The sequence below is a fragment of the Trachemys scripta genome, chromosome 3, assembly GCF_013100865.1.
Source record: "Trachemys scripta elegans isolate TJP31775 chromosome 3, CAS_Tse_1.0, whole genome shotgun sequence".
Taxonomy (NCBI): domain Eukaryota; kingdom Metazoa; phylum Chordata; order Testudines; family Emydidae; genus Trachemys; species Trachemys scripta.
In genome coordinates this window covers 180,097,466-180,113,077 of record NC_048300.1, presented here as the reverse complement: position 1 = coordinate 180,113,077, position 15,612 = coordinate 180,097,466, and the positions used below count along the sequence as shown (strand labels likewise).

The 15,612-nt window shown below is 45.2% G+C and overlaps 1 protein-coding gene across 1 annotated transcript in view; it reads left to right on the top strand.

The window, feature by feature from the left end:
- SMC6 (structural maintenance of chromosomes 6) overlaps positions 1-7,421 on the top strand; it is an 82,828-nt gene extending 75,407 nt beyond the window's left edge. The window contains exons 24-27 of the mRNA XM_034766551.1: positions 6-111; positions 1,607-1,759; positions 3,434-3,531; positions 7,286-7,421. Coding sequence (XP_034622442.1) covers positions 6-111; positions 1,607-1,759; positions 3,434-3,531; positions 7,286-7,394 — 466 coding nt within the window. The 3' untranslated portion in view covers positions 7,395-7,421. The remainder of the gene's footprint in view (positions 1-5; positions 112-1,606; positions 1,760-3,433; positions 3,532-7,285) is intronic.
- Positions 7,422-15,612: the final 8,191 nt, after the last annotated feature.

The following is a 15,612-nucleotide window of genomic DNA, read 5'->3' as shown; positions in this document are numbered from 1 at the left end:
AAAAGGTGCCTTACTTTACGATGCAAGTTCTATTTTAACTTCTTATTATGTCAGCGATCTTACTCTGGAAAAATGAGTTTTGACCACAAGAATGAAACACTTTCAATAACAGTAAGTCACTTTGTATTTTCTTTATTAATACCTTACCAAAAGTTATGTTTGATGTTAAACTTTGGAATTTTTAACCCTTCAGAAATTCTGTTCAGGTATCTTTTTGTATTTCAGTTACTTGGCATTTACTAATGCAGATTTTTGCATGAAAACAAAATATCTGGTTTCTGTCAACTTACTTTACTATTTTCTGTTCTCCATCTGAAGTCATACAGTATAATCTTCTGATATTACAATTAGTGTGAATTGATTATCCTGTAAGAGGATGCAGGTGCAGAAAAAAACAAGATGAGCAGATGAGCTGTTACAGGAATAGATATCTAAATGTAAATTTAAAATGTGAAGATGTAGTAAATGTATAATTGGTCAGCATTGTTCCAGACTTACAGTCCAACTTTTCAAATGGTGATTAGGAAAATGAAAACAAGAGAAGTCATGGTATATTACAGCAGTGTCCAGTAAATTTTACCTGATATTTACAATTAGTAATTTGTCATTTGATGTCATCCCACCTTAGTGTGGTTAGTTTCTCTAACTAGACTTGCACAATTTTTCAGACCCTTTAACAGCTGAAGACCAATTATATATTTTTTAAAAAAACGATATAAATTACTTGTGATCAAAATGTTTTTCTCCAGATAGGAGAAGTATGGGATAAGGTACAAAACTTGCATAGCATTTCAAATTCTTGCAACATACAACACTATCTTTAACCAAAAGAAAAAAAAGGCAATTCATTATTTCTGCTGCTCAGATGCATCAAGCCCCTCTCTTGGGTCCCCTTGGTTTGATTCCTGTCCTGTTGACATATTGTGGAGAGTGATTCAACACCTATATTTGTCTTGAAAGGTAAAAAAAGGAAGAAACAAATTATGAAATACACTTTGTTTAAAGAATTTACCAGCAAACACATTTTATGTTTAACGGTATATTTTGTTACAATATCTTTTCTTTATTTTTTTCAAGCACTTCAGAATAAAATATATATAGATAGATACCACAAGGTGTCATTGTAATCCAAGGAACAAAGAACTGTTACCCTGTTTCATGTATTCATACAAGAGGGGCTATTCCTTGTTAAAATACCAGTAGTGATATAGTTAGCTGCAGTTCTAGGATCGTTCGTGTTTGACAGAAACATAACTACACTGGGTGATGAGTTTAACAGTTATAAAAATAGGGAATTAAAGACATCATAGGCTGAGTTATTGGTTTAAATTAAATCTGTTCCATTTTTATTTGGGCAAAGCAGTGGGACAGTAGACTTGCAACTAACCCTTACAAAATTGTGTGTGATTTGAACTATTTTAGTTTCATTGAGATACATATACACTGAAATATACAAACTTACTGTGTTGCTACATATATATTCATATTCATGTTCATGTTTAATATTTGTAAATTTAAATCTTGTATGAAAAGATTACAGTTGTGCTTCTTATGCAAGTATCTATCATGATCTACTAATTAAATGAATGTCTTAACTTAATTCAAGGTCCAGCCTGGAGATATAAACAAAGCTGCTCTAAATGACATGAGATCTCTATCAGGAGGTGAACGTTCTTTCTCAACAGTTTGTTTCATTCTTTCTTTGTGGTCCATTGCTGAATCTCCTTTCAGATGCTTGGATGAATTTGATGTCTTCATGGTAAGTATAAATTTGAACTACGTCTTCCAGTTTTGCTGTATAAACTACCAAAGTAATTATAAGTGGAGATCATTGGAAAGTTGAAAGACTATGGTAGAACCTACTAACATTTTTCCTCTATAATGCTAATTAGAGAATACAGTAACTTTATGCTCTGGTTTTCTAAGTTGGTAACCAGAAATAAGGCGCTTGTATGTGTAAATAAGTCTGACTACTTTAAAATATAAGTTGAGTTAATGAGTGAACTCAGAAATATAACTTCCACATAACTTGCTCTTCTGGATCTTAACATTTTCCCCAGTCCATAATTGTCTGCATAACATCGCTGAGTTTCCTCAGAGATCTGCTAAGAAAACTCTGGTCCTAGCTCATGCCCTCACTTCATCAGTGTACAGTTTTGCCTTCACAGTTAGAACAAGTATAGCAGTTTAGCTCAATGTTGCTTCTTGGAAACATGAAGTAGGTTTACGTCCCTCTCCACGCTTATGCACCAGAGTTCTTCCAAAGCTATTGAAACACAGATGAATTAATATCAAAATACCAATACAAACTCATATCTTCTAACTCGATTTATAAAGAATTTATATAGGAAAACCCTATACAGCACCTTTCTATCAAAGAATGCCTTTGTGGAGATCAGGCAGTCCGCTTTGTAGTGTGTGTTCAACTTGTCAGTGGAGAACCAAGTGGTTGCCGTTCATATTTCCTCTGTTATAGCTGATAACCTCTCTGACCGGGATATGATCGTGGATTATGCTGAGGATGGGCATTTATGGCTTCAGGACCTTGCATGATAGATACATTTTATGTGTTGGTTATACAATATATCATAAATCTGGACAGGGAGGATACAGATACTCTGCAATGTATGCACCTCAAACATAAATGCCAACTTCCTACCCGATTTGGGGTTTTGTGATATAATTCAGCTGTTCTTTGAACATTGTTCTTATGCCAGAGTCTCTGGACCCTTGAGAGTCCTAAAAACAAACAAACAAATCTAGAAAATTCCAGTGAGAAACTTTATTGAAAGAACTTTAAGGTTGCATGGTGAAGTGATCAGGACAGCAATAGGTAACAACACCACTGTGCATGTGCATTACAATACCGTGTTTAATTTCATGGTCATATTCTGGTTTTCAAATACAATATACATGCACATTTTTCTGCAACTTTGTATGGTCCATTTGTATAATTGACAGCAAGGAGGCAGGTCTTTGTAGGAGTCTGTGCTTTGTTCATTGTGCATGTTGTATATAAGTGACTACCAACCACTCTCAAGTGTATGCTGAGTGGTGCATGATAGCATAAGGAGCTATGCACGTATCCAAAGTAGTAGGTCTGATGTATTAAGATATAGTATGTGAGTGTGTAGTTGAAGGCTGTATCATAGTACACATATGCAAAGGGATAGTGCTAATGACCAGCGCACAGCCTCTGTTCACTTCCTGAATTTTAGTGCTTGACTGTAACCTTAATGTTCTCTTGATGTAGATTTTTTTGATGGCATTTCAATGTACGTGTTTTAGTTAATTAGATAATTGTGTTAGCAAAATATCTCCAAACTTAATTTAGTTTTTGCAGGTGGTTATATTAATAGCTTGTCTGTACAGTAATGCAAGACAATAAACATATATTATAAATATCAGTAACTGGTCAATACTCTGCTTTTAGGACATGGTTAATAGAAGAATTGCAATGGACATGATGCTCAAGATGGCAGATTCTCAACGTCATCGACAATTTATTTTGCTCACCCCACAGAGCATGAGGTAATCATTTTTCCTTAAACTTCCTAGCTCAAAAAGTGCACTAGAAATGTTAAATAGATATGTAAGAAAGAAGGCAATAGACGTTTTTCACAGTATATATGCCTAGAATATCAGCATCCAAAGCATTCTTAAATGGCCACCATGATGATTTGGGGACTTTAAGTAGTATTTGTTCACTTCCCTACTCCACTCTCCTTCAACGATTTCAAGCTTCAAGATACTGTGGTCACTCTTATTTAGGGTACATCTTCACTATGAGATAGGGTGTGATTCCCAGCTCACATAGACATACACTAGCTCTCATCTGAGCAAGTACACTAAAACATAGCAGTGTAGCTGTGGTAGCATGGGTAGCGGCAGCAGTGACACTGTGCTAGCTGCCCCGAGTGCAAACCCTGCTTGAATCCCATGGGTACGTAGCTGGAGCTGCCAGTCTGGGCTGGTGCTGCCTGTGCTACTACAGCTACACTGCTACTTTAGCATGCAAGCTCAGATGAGAGCTAGCACTAGTATGTCTACACAAGCTGGGAATCAGACCCCAAGCTTATAGTGTAGATGTTGCCTTAGTGTCTTCACTACACTAGCTCTCTGAACCATTTCCTGTGTTACTTAAAATTAATTCAAAGTAACCTCTCCTCTGTATGTTCCAGAACAAACTATTCCAAGGAGTAATTTGCTTAAGATATCAAACTTTCTCCAAACTGTTTTACTGTTACAGTAAACCATTTTATCTGGAGTAATTGTTCTCTATTGTTCTCTCTCATTATTTTAGTAGATTTTGTTGCTTATCTCTTGCAACATGTTGACTTGCTCACTCATTCAGAAGCTGTTAATACACCCCTACTATTATTAATATTATGGACTGGATTTTGTAGCTACACATATTCTGTCCTTAGAAATTTTTCATTTGATAGCCAGTGTAATTGTAGTATTCCTCCACCTTGGTGACCAGGTTTCTTCCCTATATTTACTCCTGGGGGAATTCTGTGCCACTGCGCAATGCAGAATTTTGCAGAAATTAACATGCACACAGAATTTCCTTTCCTCCACAGAAATGGGCTGCAGTGCTGCTAGCCACCACTAGGGGCTGCTGGACCTGGCAGAGGCCAGCTCGCACATAGAAGATACTGCCGGGGGGAGGGAGCCAGAGGGTTCCTGGCAGCTGCAGTTCCCAGCTATCTCCAAGGGAAGGAGAGGGCATCACACAGGAAACTCTGTGCAAGCCTGGCACTGAGCATCAGGCTGTTTCTCCCTCTGGATCCCTAGGCTCTGGAGGAGTGAAAGGGATGTCTGGCCAAGGGGGGGGGGGGGGGGGGGGGCGGGGCTGGGCTCTGGGGGGGAGGGAGGGTGTGTGGGCGTCTGGGCAAAGGGGGGCCCTGCAGCTGGGCTCTGGGGGGGAGGGCGTGCAGGTATCTGGGCTGTGGGGGGGGGGGGCACAGCCGGGCTCTGGGAGGGTAAAGGGGTGTGGGTATCTGGGCCCGGAGGGGCCTGTGGCTGAGCTCTGGGGGGGAAGGGTTGTGGGTGTCTGGCCCTCCGGCTGGGCTCTGAGGGGAGATAGGGCCAGAGAAACAGGAACTGGGTTGTCATAGGGGTTTCATTAACTTTCTACTCCTGGGGGAAATTTTGTGTGTCTCTGTATTATTACAAACATATTTGCTGACAGGTACTTTGAAATAAATTACCAAAATAATTGAAACTGGTGTGATTATGTAGCGTTATCTTGACAAATGCAGTTTGCAGAATTTTAAAATATTGTGCGCAGAATTTTTAATATTTTGGTGCAGAATGCCCCCAGGAGTACTATATAGTTTGATGGCCAGGAATTACTGATTATTTTTGTGCCACAGTGTCTCAGAAATGCTGTTATGTCTAAGTGAGTCAACAGGTTTGCTTTTCAGTGATCTGTTTCTATGCATCCTTATGTAAAATCGTTTAGGAAAGAGTGGCTGTTGTATCTCCACCTCTGAGAGTCTGTAGGTTTGAGCTTGATTCTCATTAAACATCTAGAAGTCCCTTTTGAGTTTTCTATTAGAGCACCCTCCTGGCTTCAATCCGATCAGTCAGGAGGGTAGATTGACTACAAGCCCCTCCTTATTTGGTGGTTACTAGCCACACTGGTGCCAATAAAGATGTCTGCTCCTTATGTTCATGAACCATGGGGACCTGGTTTTGTGCCTGGCCCTTTTGCAAGGACCCAAGAGACAGGTGTGGAATACTGCTTGCACCATCTCCCCGTAATCTATGCAGCTATGTGAGGTGAGGTACAATCTGTCCCTGAAGATGAGGATAGCATACTTGGGTCACTGGAAAACTAATGATTAAATATATACTGGACATGGTTATTTAAAAAAAAAAAAAAATCCTACTTTGGGAAATGGAGAATAGATATGATATGAAATACAATTGATGCCAGTCTTAGTGTCTGTCGCTTTGAATAATGTGAGCAGAAATAAAAGTTACATAGCTCAGAAAAAACAGGGAATGTTTTTATCACAAGAATGTGCCTGAGGTGGAACACAGAGCAAGTTTGCTGTAGTTGTTTTTGTTTTTTAAAAGACATTTAGGATTTAAGAACATAATTGAAGTCCCCACAAACCCAGCTCAAGATAATTTAGTGTAAGGTCACCTGGTAATGTTATAACCCAGGAAAAGGAAATACAGTAGTGTATATCTAAAAGAGATCACAAACTTAATCTAATCAAACTAGGTAGCTATAAGAAAAATGTCGACATACCAGGGAAGGTTTGTGATTGGTTTGTGGGTTTTTTCCATAAATACAGGGGACTCTTTTTTCCCATGCATAATCAGTATTTAGAATAAGTAAAATCACATCATAAAAAGTCAACGTTAGTATTAATAAGGGCATTTTACAATGCTAATAACTTTTTTGAATATGGAATGTGAACCCTCAAGAAGTCACCAGAAGATATGGATGGAATTAAAGCCTTTACGTTGAAATTTATGTTTTATATATGTCCCCTGGTATTAATTTAGGAGGAGAATAGAATTATATTCAGTCTTAATATTTTAAAAAAGCAAATACCTTTCTGAATAATTTATGAAGCTATATTTAGTTAGGAATTCACCATTTGATTGTATTATTCCAGGTAATGTTTCATACATTTAAGTGAAGTATTATGAAGTCTGATTTTACATTTTGTTAAAGTATATGCATTTAATTGCAGTATTAATATGGAAGAACACTAATATAATGGAAACAAAAGTACAAAGAAAGTACAATTAAGCTATTTTGTTGGAACAGCCTCTAGCCCACAATTTAAAGCCTGGATGCTGCATTCACATATGTGCATAACTGCACTTAGGTTGAGTTGTGTGAGTGAGCGTTTGCAGCATCAGGATCTAAGGTAAATGTAAACTTTAAGGGGTGTTTGAGCACTAATTTTATTTCTCTTGGAGTTTGTGCTTTTAGTTTAAAATTCCATTTATATAATTTATACAGTCTAGATTTTAAAATTTTGGGGTTGGAATAAAAATGGTGGTATTTGTTGCATAAACTATTATAGAGTTCACAGCTCAAGGTAAAGGCCATGGGTTTACGTTATGGACATACTGAAGTCTGTGGAAACTTGGCTATTCACTTCAGTAAGGCCAGAATTTCACTCCATGTTACTGTTTTATATGATCAAAGAAAAATTGCTGTCATATAAGGCAAATAGGTAATGGAGAGTCGAATTGGCAGAAACATTAACTCATTCACAAGGGTCATTATTTAAATTGTGTGTTTTGTTTCTAGTTCCCTACCCACGAGTGGCCTTATTCGGATCCTCCGAATGCAAGACCCTGAAAGAGGACAAACAACGCTGAATTTTCAACGTAAACATCAAGAGGAGGAAGAAGACTAAAATTAATAAATACCTTTGACACATTAATATGCTATCCCTAATGTTCAGGTTTTTATAGTAGAAATGTATATAATTTATATGTCTGTAAGATTACTAAGGGCTTGTTTACACACATGGTGTGCGCTGTAGGGGTAGGATTTCTAAAGCACACTAATTGGTCTGTTTACACCCTGCTGGTACATACTAAAATTTCCCTAATGCACTTCACTCCACAGCCTGTGTAGACAAACCCATACTTTCTTCTTATTGCAGGTTAAGAGAATTCAATTGAAGGATATTTCTAATACAAGAGAGAGTTCCTTTATATTTTATAGAGAAATAATTTGTGTAAAGAAAATGTAAATGAAGTGTGTAATTTTAGTAAAACTACAATTTAGTTAAAAATATATATATATATACAGTTTGGTTCACTGGAAAAAATGTAATGAAAATGTTCATTTTGATTAACTTATTTTTAAACTGCCAACTGCTGGATATTAAAACATAAAGTATACTCTTTTGGCTTTTCTGAAAAAATTAAATATGTTTTGTATAATTATGCTAGAGAAAAATCATTTAAAAAAACTCTTTAAAAACTGATAAGTAGTAATGTGTGTGTGTGTGTGTGTGTATATATATATATATATATATATATACGCACACGCACACATATATATTTAAAAATAAAAAAAATGTCCAAGTACACTTAAATTCTGCTAGGTTTGTATTTTTCAACACTATTCAAGAAGGTTTTAAAATGTAACGTAAAATATATTAAATTTTCAAGACTGGATTTTGCTGTTCAGTGTATCCAGGACAGGATCATTTTGCTATCAGGCAGTATCTGTGATTTGTTTTGCTTGTATTAACTGTGTTTACATATTTAGCTGTTGAAATATCATCTGCAATATTTTTTCTTGATACATTTAAGAACAGAACCACTTATAAATGGAAGTGTAACAAAACAATAAGTTCTTCGAGTGCTTGTTCATGTCAATTCCAATTGGGTGTGCGCACGTGAGTGCACGGCAGCTGGAAAATTTTTCCCCTAGCAGTATCCGTCAGGTCGGTACAGACACCCCCTGGCGTGGCGCCATCATGGCACTCAATATAGGATCTTACCGACCTGCCATCCCCTCAGTTCCTTCTTACTGCCAGAGACAGCTGGAACTTCCCCTTGCTCTTGTTGTGATAATTTGGCAGTCTTTATACACAACAGACCTGTTTATGCACAAATCCGCTTAAAGCCCGATAGCACCATGCCTCCCAGTGCTACCTATTTAACACGTGAGACTCGTTAACACACAGTACAGAAACTTGCTATGTCGCGCTACAGATTTACTCACTGACATAGAAATTGACAGGAAGTGCGGAGCGGAAATGTGTTGTATGTCTTTACCGATATTAGTGAAGACGTATCATGCACGCTTAGTCATTGTCACGCTAGAGAGATATATAATATATAGTAGTTATATAGTAATATATATACTACATCAGAAAATTTTAACTGTAGGCCTAATATAATGGCAGAGGGCAAGCGTCAGTGTTCCTACACTTTAGAAGAAAAGCTAGCTGCAATAGATTGAGTAAATAGCAGAGAAACCCAGGCCAAAGTTTCAAAAGATATTGGGATTGCCAAATCTACTCTCCGAGGATGGCTTTGTACAAAATATCGATTCTGCCACAGGGCTTAAGCGAAAATGTGTGCACCATTCAGCAAAACTCACAATAGACAAAGCCCATGCGCACATGGTTTGCTCAGGAAAGGCTGAAAAGGAATGCCGCTAAGTGGACCAATTCTTCAAGCCCAAGCGACAAAATTTGGAAATTTAAGGGGGGATGAATCATTCCAAGCCAGCAAGGGGTTTATAAGTCGTTGTAAAAAGTGTCATGGCGTAGCGCAGGTATAGATTTCTGGAGAAAGCTGATGACTCGGCCACGAACGTGTTTCCCGACGAGTTAAAATGTTAATAGGTTGCATTTCTTATTCTTTTCTAGCATACTGTATATTAATGACTGGTTTATATTAGGGCATTAAACTTCATAAGAAAGAAAAAAAAATGCGAGCCAGAAAGAGCAGAAAATAACTGCGTTTTTTTCTAAGTGAATCATAGACACTTTTTTCAGCATGGCCCTCTTAACCCGTGGTCCGTTAACATGCGGTCGTGATGGCTTGATTCCTGACATCGGCGCGTAAACGGGTCTGTACTGTATAGTTCTTCGAGTGCTTGCTCATGTGTATTCCACAGTAGCTGTGCGTGCTCGCCATGTGCACTGGTGCCGGAAGTCCTTCCCTCAGCAGTACCCGTAGGGGGAGTGCTGCTGTGACCCCTGGAGTGGCGCCTCTATAATGCACTATAAGGGGAGCCGCGCGCTCCCCCCACCCTCAGTTCCTTCTTGCCGCCAGTGATGGTGCATCAAAACTACTCGCTCCAGCTTTGCTGCAGCTCATCCCAGAACTTGTTCATTGTTAGTAGTACCTGTATTAGTTAGTTTATTAAAAGTTCCAGTTTAGTTAGCTAGTTTTTGGGCCAGAGCATGCCCCTAGGCCCCAGGGTTTAAATCATGCGAGTCTTGCAGGTGCTCAATGCCCAGAAGTGACCCGCACACCGACTGTCTCCTCTACCTGGGCGAATCTCACATCAGCAACCGCTGCAAGATCTGTAGGTCCTTTAAACCCAGGAGGAAAAAAAAGAGAGACATTAGACTTTGGGCTCTTTTCATGGAGTCGGCACTGGCTCCAACCCTGGTATGCCGAGTGGAATTGGCACCGGACACTTTGTCTTTGGCGCGCGGCGATCTCCCGGCACCTTCGGGTGGCCAGGGACCACTCCCCGTCGAAAAAGCAGAGGAAGGCTCCGTCTTCTCAGAGAGAAGGCACGGGGTGAGGCTAGACCTGGGTTGGGCAGCCCCAGTTCCCCCCTGGGCTCTGAAGCTCCGACTCATGACGAGCGGAGCAGCCCAGTTGCATTGACTCAGGCCTCTCTGGCTGAAGTCCACATGCCTTCGACACCGGAGGCCCTGCAGGCAGCCAAGGACATTCTGACTCTGCAGGTGCCCGGGGCACCGCCGGCACCCGGACCCCGCTGTAGAGGCAAGCCGCCACTGGGCTCTCGACTGCCGACCTGACGCAGATCCCAATCAGGGGACCGCTCTCGGGTCCGCTCGCCGCTCAGTGTCCTGTTGGGACACAGCCTCCAGCCTCTGCTCTCGTCGCTCTCTAGGTTGTCTGGTCAGGTGCCGTCGGAGCAGAGTTCCAGGCACCGCTCCATGCTGAGTACAGAGTATCGGCAGGACAGGCCCCGATGCCATAGACGCTCCCACTCTCAGCAGAGCTACCGGAGCTGCTCCCAGAACGGACACCATTGCCGATCACGCTCCGGCTCCCGTGCGTCGAGGCACCGTGCCCAGGACTCCCGGTGGGGATCGCCACCTCTGCGTAATCGCCGATCCAGGCGTCGAAGCGTCTCGAAGAGTAGCAGCTCAACGACGTCGGAGTTCCGGTCCCGTGGCAGACGTTCTTGGCACCACCGCGTGTACCGCTCACACGGCACTGATAGGTCATTGGTAATCCTGACCTCGACGTACACTCAGCGCCCTATGACCCAGCCGAGCCAATGAGAAAGGAGCCAATGGTCGGCCAGCTGGTGCCACCGGTGCCGCGCCAGAGTCAATGGCAAGGGCCCCCGTGGCAAAGCCAGTGGTGCCAGTGGACCCCCTCGTCCCCCCCATGCACGCCCAGCAAGGCCCTCAGTCGATAGCAGGTGCATCAGAGGCTCCTTCAGCTGTGCTATCTAGACCTCCAAGGGATAGATTTGCAAGTCAAAGTTCCTCGGCACCGCACGAGGAGTCCGATCAGGGGGTGGATCCCTTGGCACCGGCCAACTTGCAAAGTTCAGTACCTGTCCCCTCCCCCGCACCTGATGACAAGATCGCAGCCCCGCCCCCCCTCTGTACCGCAAGAGAACTTCAGGGCTCATCAGGAGCTACTAAAGCGAGTAGCATCCAATCTCCATCCCCAAGCTGAGGAGATGGAGGGATCCTCAGACTCGCTGTTCAATGTACTCTCATCCTCGGCACCGGGCAGAGTGGCCCTCCTGCTCCACAAGGGGGTGGCTAACATCTCCAGTGCCCTCTGGCGAACGCCGACCTCCCTTGCTCCAATATCGAAAAAGGCGGAGCACAAATACTTCGTGCCCACGAAAGGACACAAATACCTTTATACCCACCCGGCCCCCAACTCCCTAGAGGGAGTCTGTAAATCACAGGGAAAGGCAAGGCCAACCAGGACCCGCACCCAAGAATAAAGACTCCAAAAGACTGGAGTCGTTTGGCAGGAAGCTTTATTCGTCCACCAGCTTCCAACTCCGGGTGGCCAACCACCAGGCCCCCCTCAGTCGATATGAGTTTAACCTTGTGGGGGTCACTGCCGAAATTTGAGCCCTCCCTTCCAGAGCGTGAAAGGAAGGATTTTAAGGCGCTGGTGGAGGAGGGTGCCACCACCGCAAAGGCTGCTCTGCAGGCGGCATCGGATGCAGCCGACACAGCTGCTCGCTCCATGGCCTCAGCCATGTCCATGCGTGGGGCATTGTGGCTACTGCTGTCCGGGCTCTCCGCAGAGGCGCAGTCTGTGATGCAGGATCTTCCCTTTGCCAGCAAGGACCTGTTCGCGGGACAAACAGACGTGAGACTCCAAGGCATGAAGGACTCACGTACCACCCTTCAGATCCTCGGGCTCTACGTCCTGTCCAAGGAAAAGCCTAAGACGCAAGCCTCCGACCCTGCGCCCCAGCCGAGATACGAGCCTGCCTACAAGAGGTCCAAAACCCAAAAGAGGTGACCTCAGAGGCAGTCTCGCTCTGCTCCGCAGCCTGGGCCCTCAAGGGGCAAGCAGCAGGGCAAGAGACAGTTTTGACTGGTTGCAGGAGGGTACCCGGGGGATCCCTGAGAGGACCCTCCTACCAATAAAGTTTGCTTTCAGCAACCGCTTGTCTGCGATCCTTACAGAATGGTCCTGGATAACATCAGACTAGTGGGTCCTCAACACCATTTCCAGCTGCAATTTGTCTCGCCCCCGCCCTCCCTCTCCCCGATGGCAGGGGGGACCCGTTGCATTTACTCATGCTACAGCAGGAAATGAGTCGGCTCCTCAGCTTGGGAGCCATGGAGAAGGTTCCGTGGGAATTCCGTGGAAAAGGGTTTTACTCCTGTTATTTCCTAATCCCCAAAGTGAAAGGGGGGCTCAGACCCATCCTGGATCTGTGAGGCCTCAATCACTTCATGGCAAAATGCCTATTCCGCATGGTCTCTCTAGCATGCATCATAACCGCTCTGGCGACCGGACCTTCAGGACGCATACTTCCATAGCCATATATTTCTGGTGGGGCAGGAACACTACCAATTTACGGTCCTCCCCTTTGACCTGTCCACCACGCCCAGGGTATTCACAAAGTGTACGCGGTAGTGGTGGCCTACCTCAGTCGCCGAGGGGTACAGATATTCCCCTACCTCGACAACTGGCTGCTCCAGGGCAGTTGTCCCAGGTACAGAACCACGGGGACCTCCTCTTGGCCACGTGTGCCAACTTAGGCCTTTTAGTAAACGAGGCCTTCTAGTAAACTTAGGCCTTCTAGTAAACGAGGCCAAGTTGACGCTGGTCCTGGTACAGTACATAGAATTCATAGGCGCCCTCCTGGATGCCTCCAAGGCCACAGTCTCCCTTCCCCTGGACAGGTTCCAGGTCCTGAAGGCACTTATAGCCTCGGTCACGGAGTTCCCCGTTACCATGGCCAGGGCATGCCTGCGGCTCCTGGGCCACATGGCGGCATGCACGTACGTGGTCCGCCACGCCAGACTTCGGATGAGGCCCCTCCAACTCTGGTTGGCCTCAGAGTTCTCCCAGGCCCGGGACAAAATGGACAAAGTCCTCTCGGTACCAGCACGGGTAATCACCACATTACAATAGTGGTCCTGCCCGGGCAATATGCTCCAGGGAATTCCCTTCCGGGACCTGACCCCATCACTAGACCTAGTGTCCGACGCGTTGGACCTGGGCTCGGGGGGCCCACATAGGGAACTCACAGACCCAAGGGATGTGGTTAGCCGCGGAGCTGTCCCTTCACATAAACGTCAGGGAACTCCGGGCAATACACTTAGCCTGTGTGGCATTCAGCTCACAGCTGCGTGGCAAGGTGGTCAGAGTACTCACTGACAACACCGCCGCAATGTTTTACATCAACAGGCAAGGCGGGACAATGTCCTCGGCCCTCTGCCTGGAAGCCCTCAGCCTCTGGGAGTTCTGTATAGCCCACAACATCTCCCTGAAGGCTTTCCACCTGCCAGGCGTCAACAACACACAGGGTTGACTTGAGCTTGAGCAGGGTTTTCTCCTCCCAACACGAGTGGTCATTCCACTTGGAGGTCACTCACCAGCTCTTCCGAGTGTGGGGCACTCCCCAAGTAGACCTCTTTGTGACCCGACAGAACCGCCGTTGCCGCAGGTTCTGTTCCAGAAGGGTGGGGTGGGGAGGAACGCAATCTCAGACACCTTCCTCCTGTCATGGTCGGGTCAACTCCTTTACGCCTTTCCCCCGTTTCCCCTCATTGCCAAAGTCCTGGAGAAAGTGAAAACGGACAAGGCGCGTGTCCTCCTGATTGCCCCAGCTTGGTCCCAGCACCATTGGTACGGGACCTTCCTAGGCTAACTTGTGGCCCCTCTCCGGCTGTTGCCACCCCGCCTGGATCTACTCTCCCAGGACCGGGGCCACCACCTCCACCCCAATCTGGCCACCCTCCATCTGACAGCGTGGCTGATCAATGGCTAAATGTGGAGGAGAGAAGGTTGTTTGGAAGAGGTCAAGCGTGTCTGCCTCGAAAGTAGGAAGCCATCCACGTGCTGAGCCTACTTGGCAAAATGGTCCAGATTCTCCAGGTGGGTGGGCGAGCGGGGTGTTTCCCCAACGTCCGCCCTGCTCCAACTTATCCTTGAGTACCTTCTTCACCTTAGGACTCAAGACTTGGCCCCTTCCTCTGTCAGGGTGCACCTGGCGGCTATTTTGGCATTTCATCCGCCGGTCCAGGGCTGTTTGGTTTTCTCCCATGCCCCGACCAGGCATTTCTTCAAGGGGCTAGACCGGTCCTTGCCTTATGCTAGAATCCCTGTCCTTCAGTGGGATCTAAATTTGGTGCTATCCCGCCTCACGGGGCCCCTGTTCAAGCCCCTGGCCACATGCCCATGGTCTCACCTGTCCTGGAAGGTAGCCTTCCTCGTGGCCATCACGTCAGCTCGGCGGGTCTCGGAGCACAGGGACCTGACCAGCGACCCCCCTTTCACAGTCTTTCACAAGGACAAGGTTCAGCTCCGCTCACACCTGGCATTCCTCCCTAAGGTGGTCTCCATTTTTCACATGGGCCAGGACATCTTCCTGCCTGTCCTCTGCCCTAAACCGCATGCTCTAGCGAGGAACGCCGCCTCCATACATTCGATGTGCGCAGAGCTCTGGCTTTTTATCTGGATCGGACTAAGCCATTCCGCAGGTCTTCGCAACTCTTTGTTGCTTCGGCCGAGCGCATGAGGGGCCAACCGATCTCCACCCAGAGGCTTTCCCGGTGGATTACATCGTGCATCCACACATGCTACGACCTAGCAGGGGTTCCTGCACCACCTATCGTAAGAGCTCACTTGACAAGGACTCAGGCCTCATCGTCTGCCTTTGTGGCACATGTCCCTATTCAGGACATCTGTATAGCCACTACCTGGTCCTCAGTACACACGTTCACGTCACACTATGCGATAGTCTCCCACGGCAGGGATGACACTGTTTTCGGTAGGGCTGTGCTTCAGCCAAGGAATCTGTGAACTCCTACCCACCTCCATCAGACATAGCTTGTAATCACCTACTGTGGAATACACATGAGCAAGCACTCGAAGAAGAAAGGACAGTTACCTGTTCCGTAACTGGTGTTCTTCGAGATGTGTTGCTCATGTCTATTCCGCATCCTGCCCTCCTTCCCCTCTGTTGGAGTTGGTCCAGTAAGAAGGAACTCAGGGTGGAGGGAGCGCGCGGTCCCCTTATAGTGCGCTATAGAGGCTCCACTCCAGCAGTCACAGTAGCGCTCCCCCTACGGGTACTGCTGAGGGAAGGACTTCCGGCACCGGTGCACGTGGTGAGCACACACACCTACTGTGGAATAGACATGAGCAACACATCTCAAAGAACACCAGTTACGGAACAGGTAA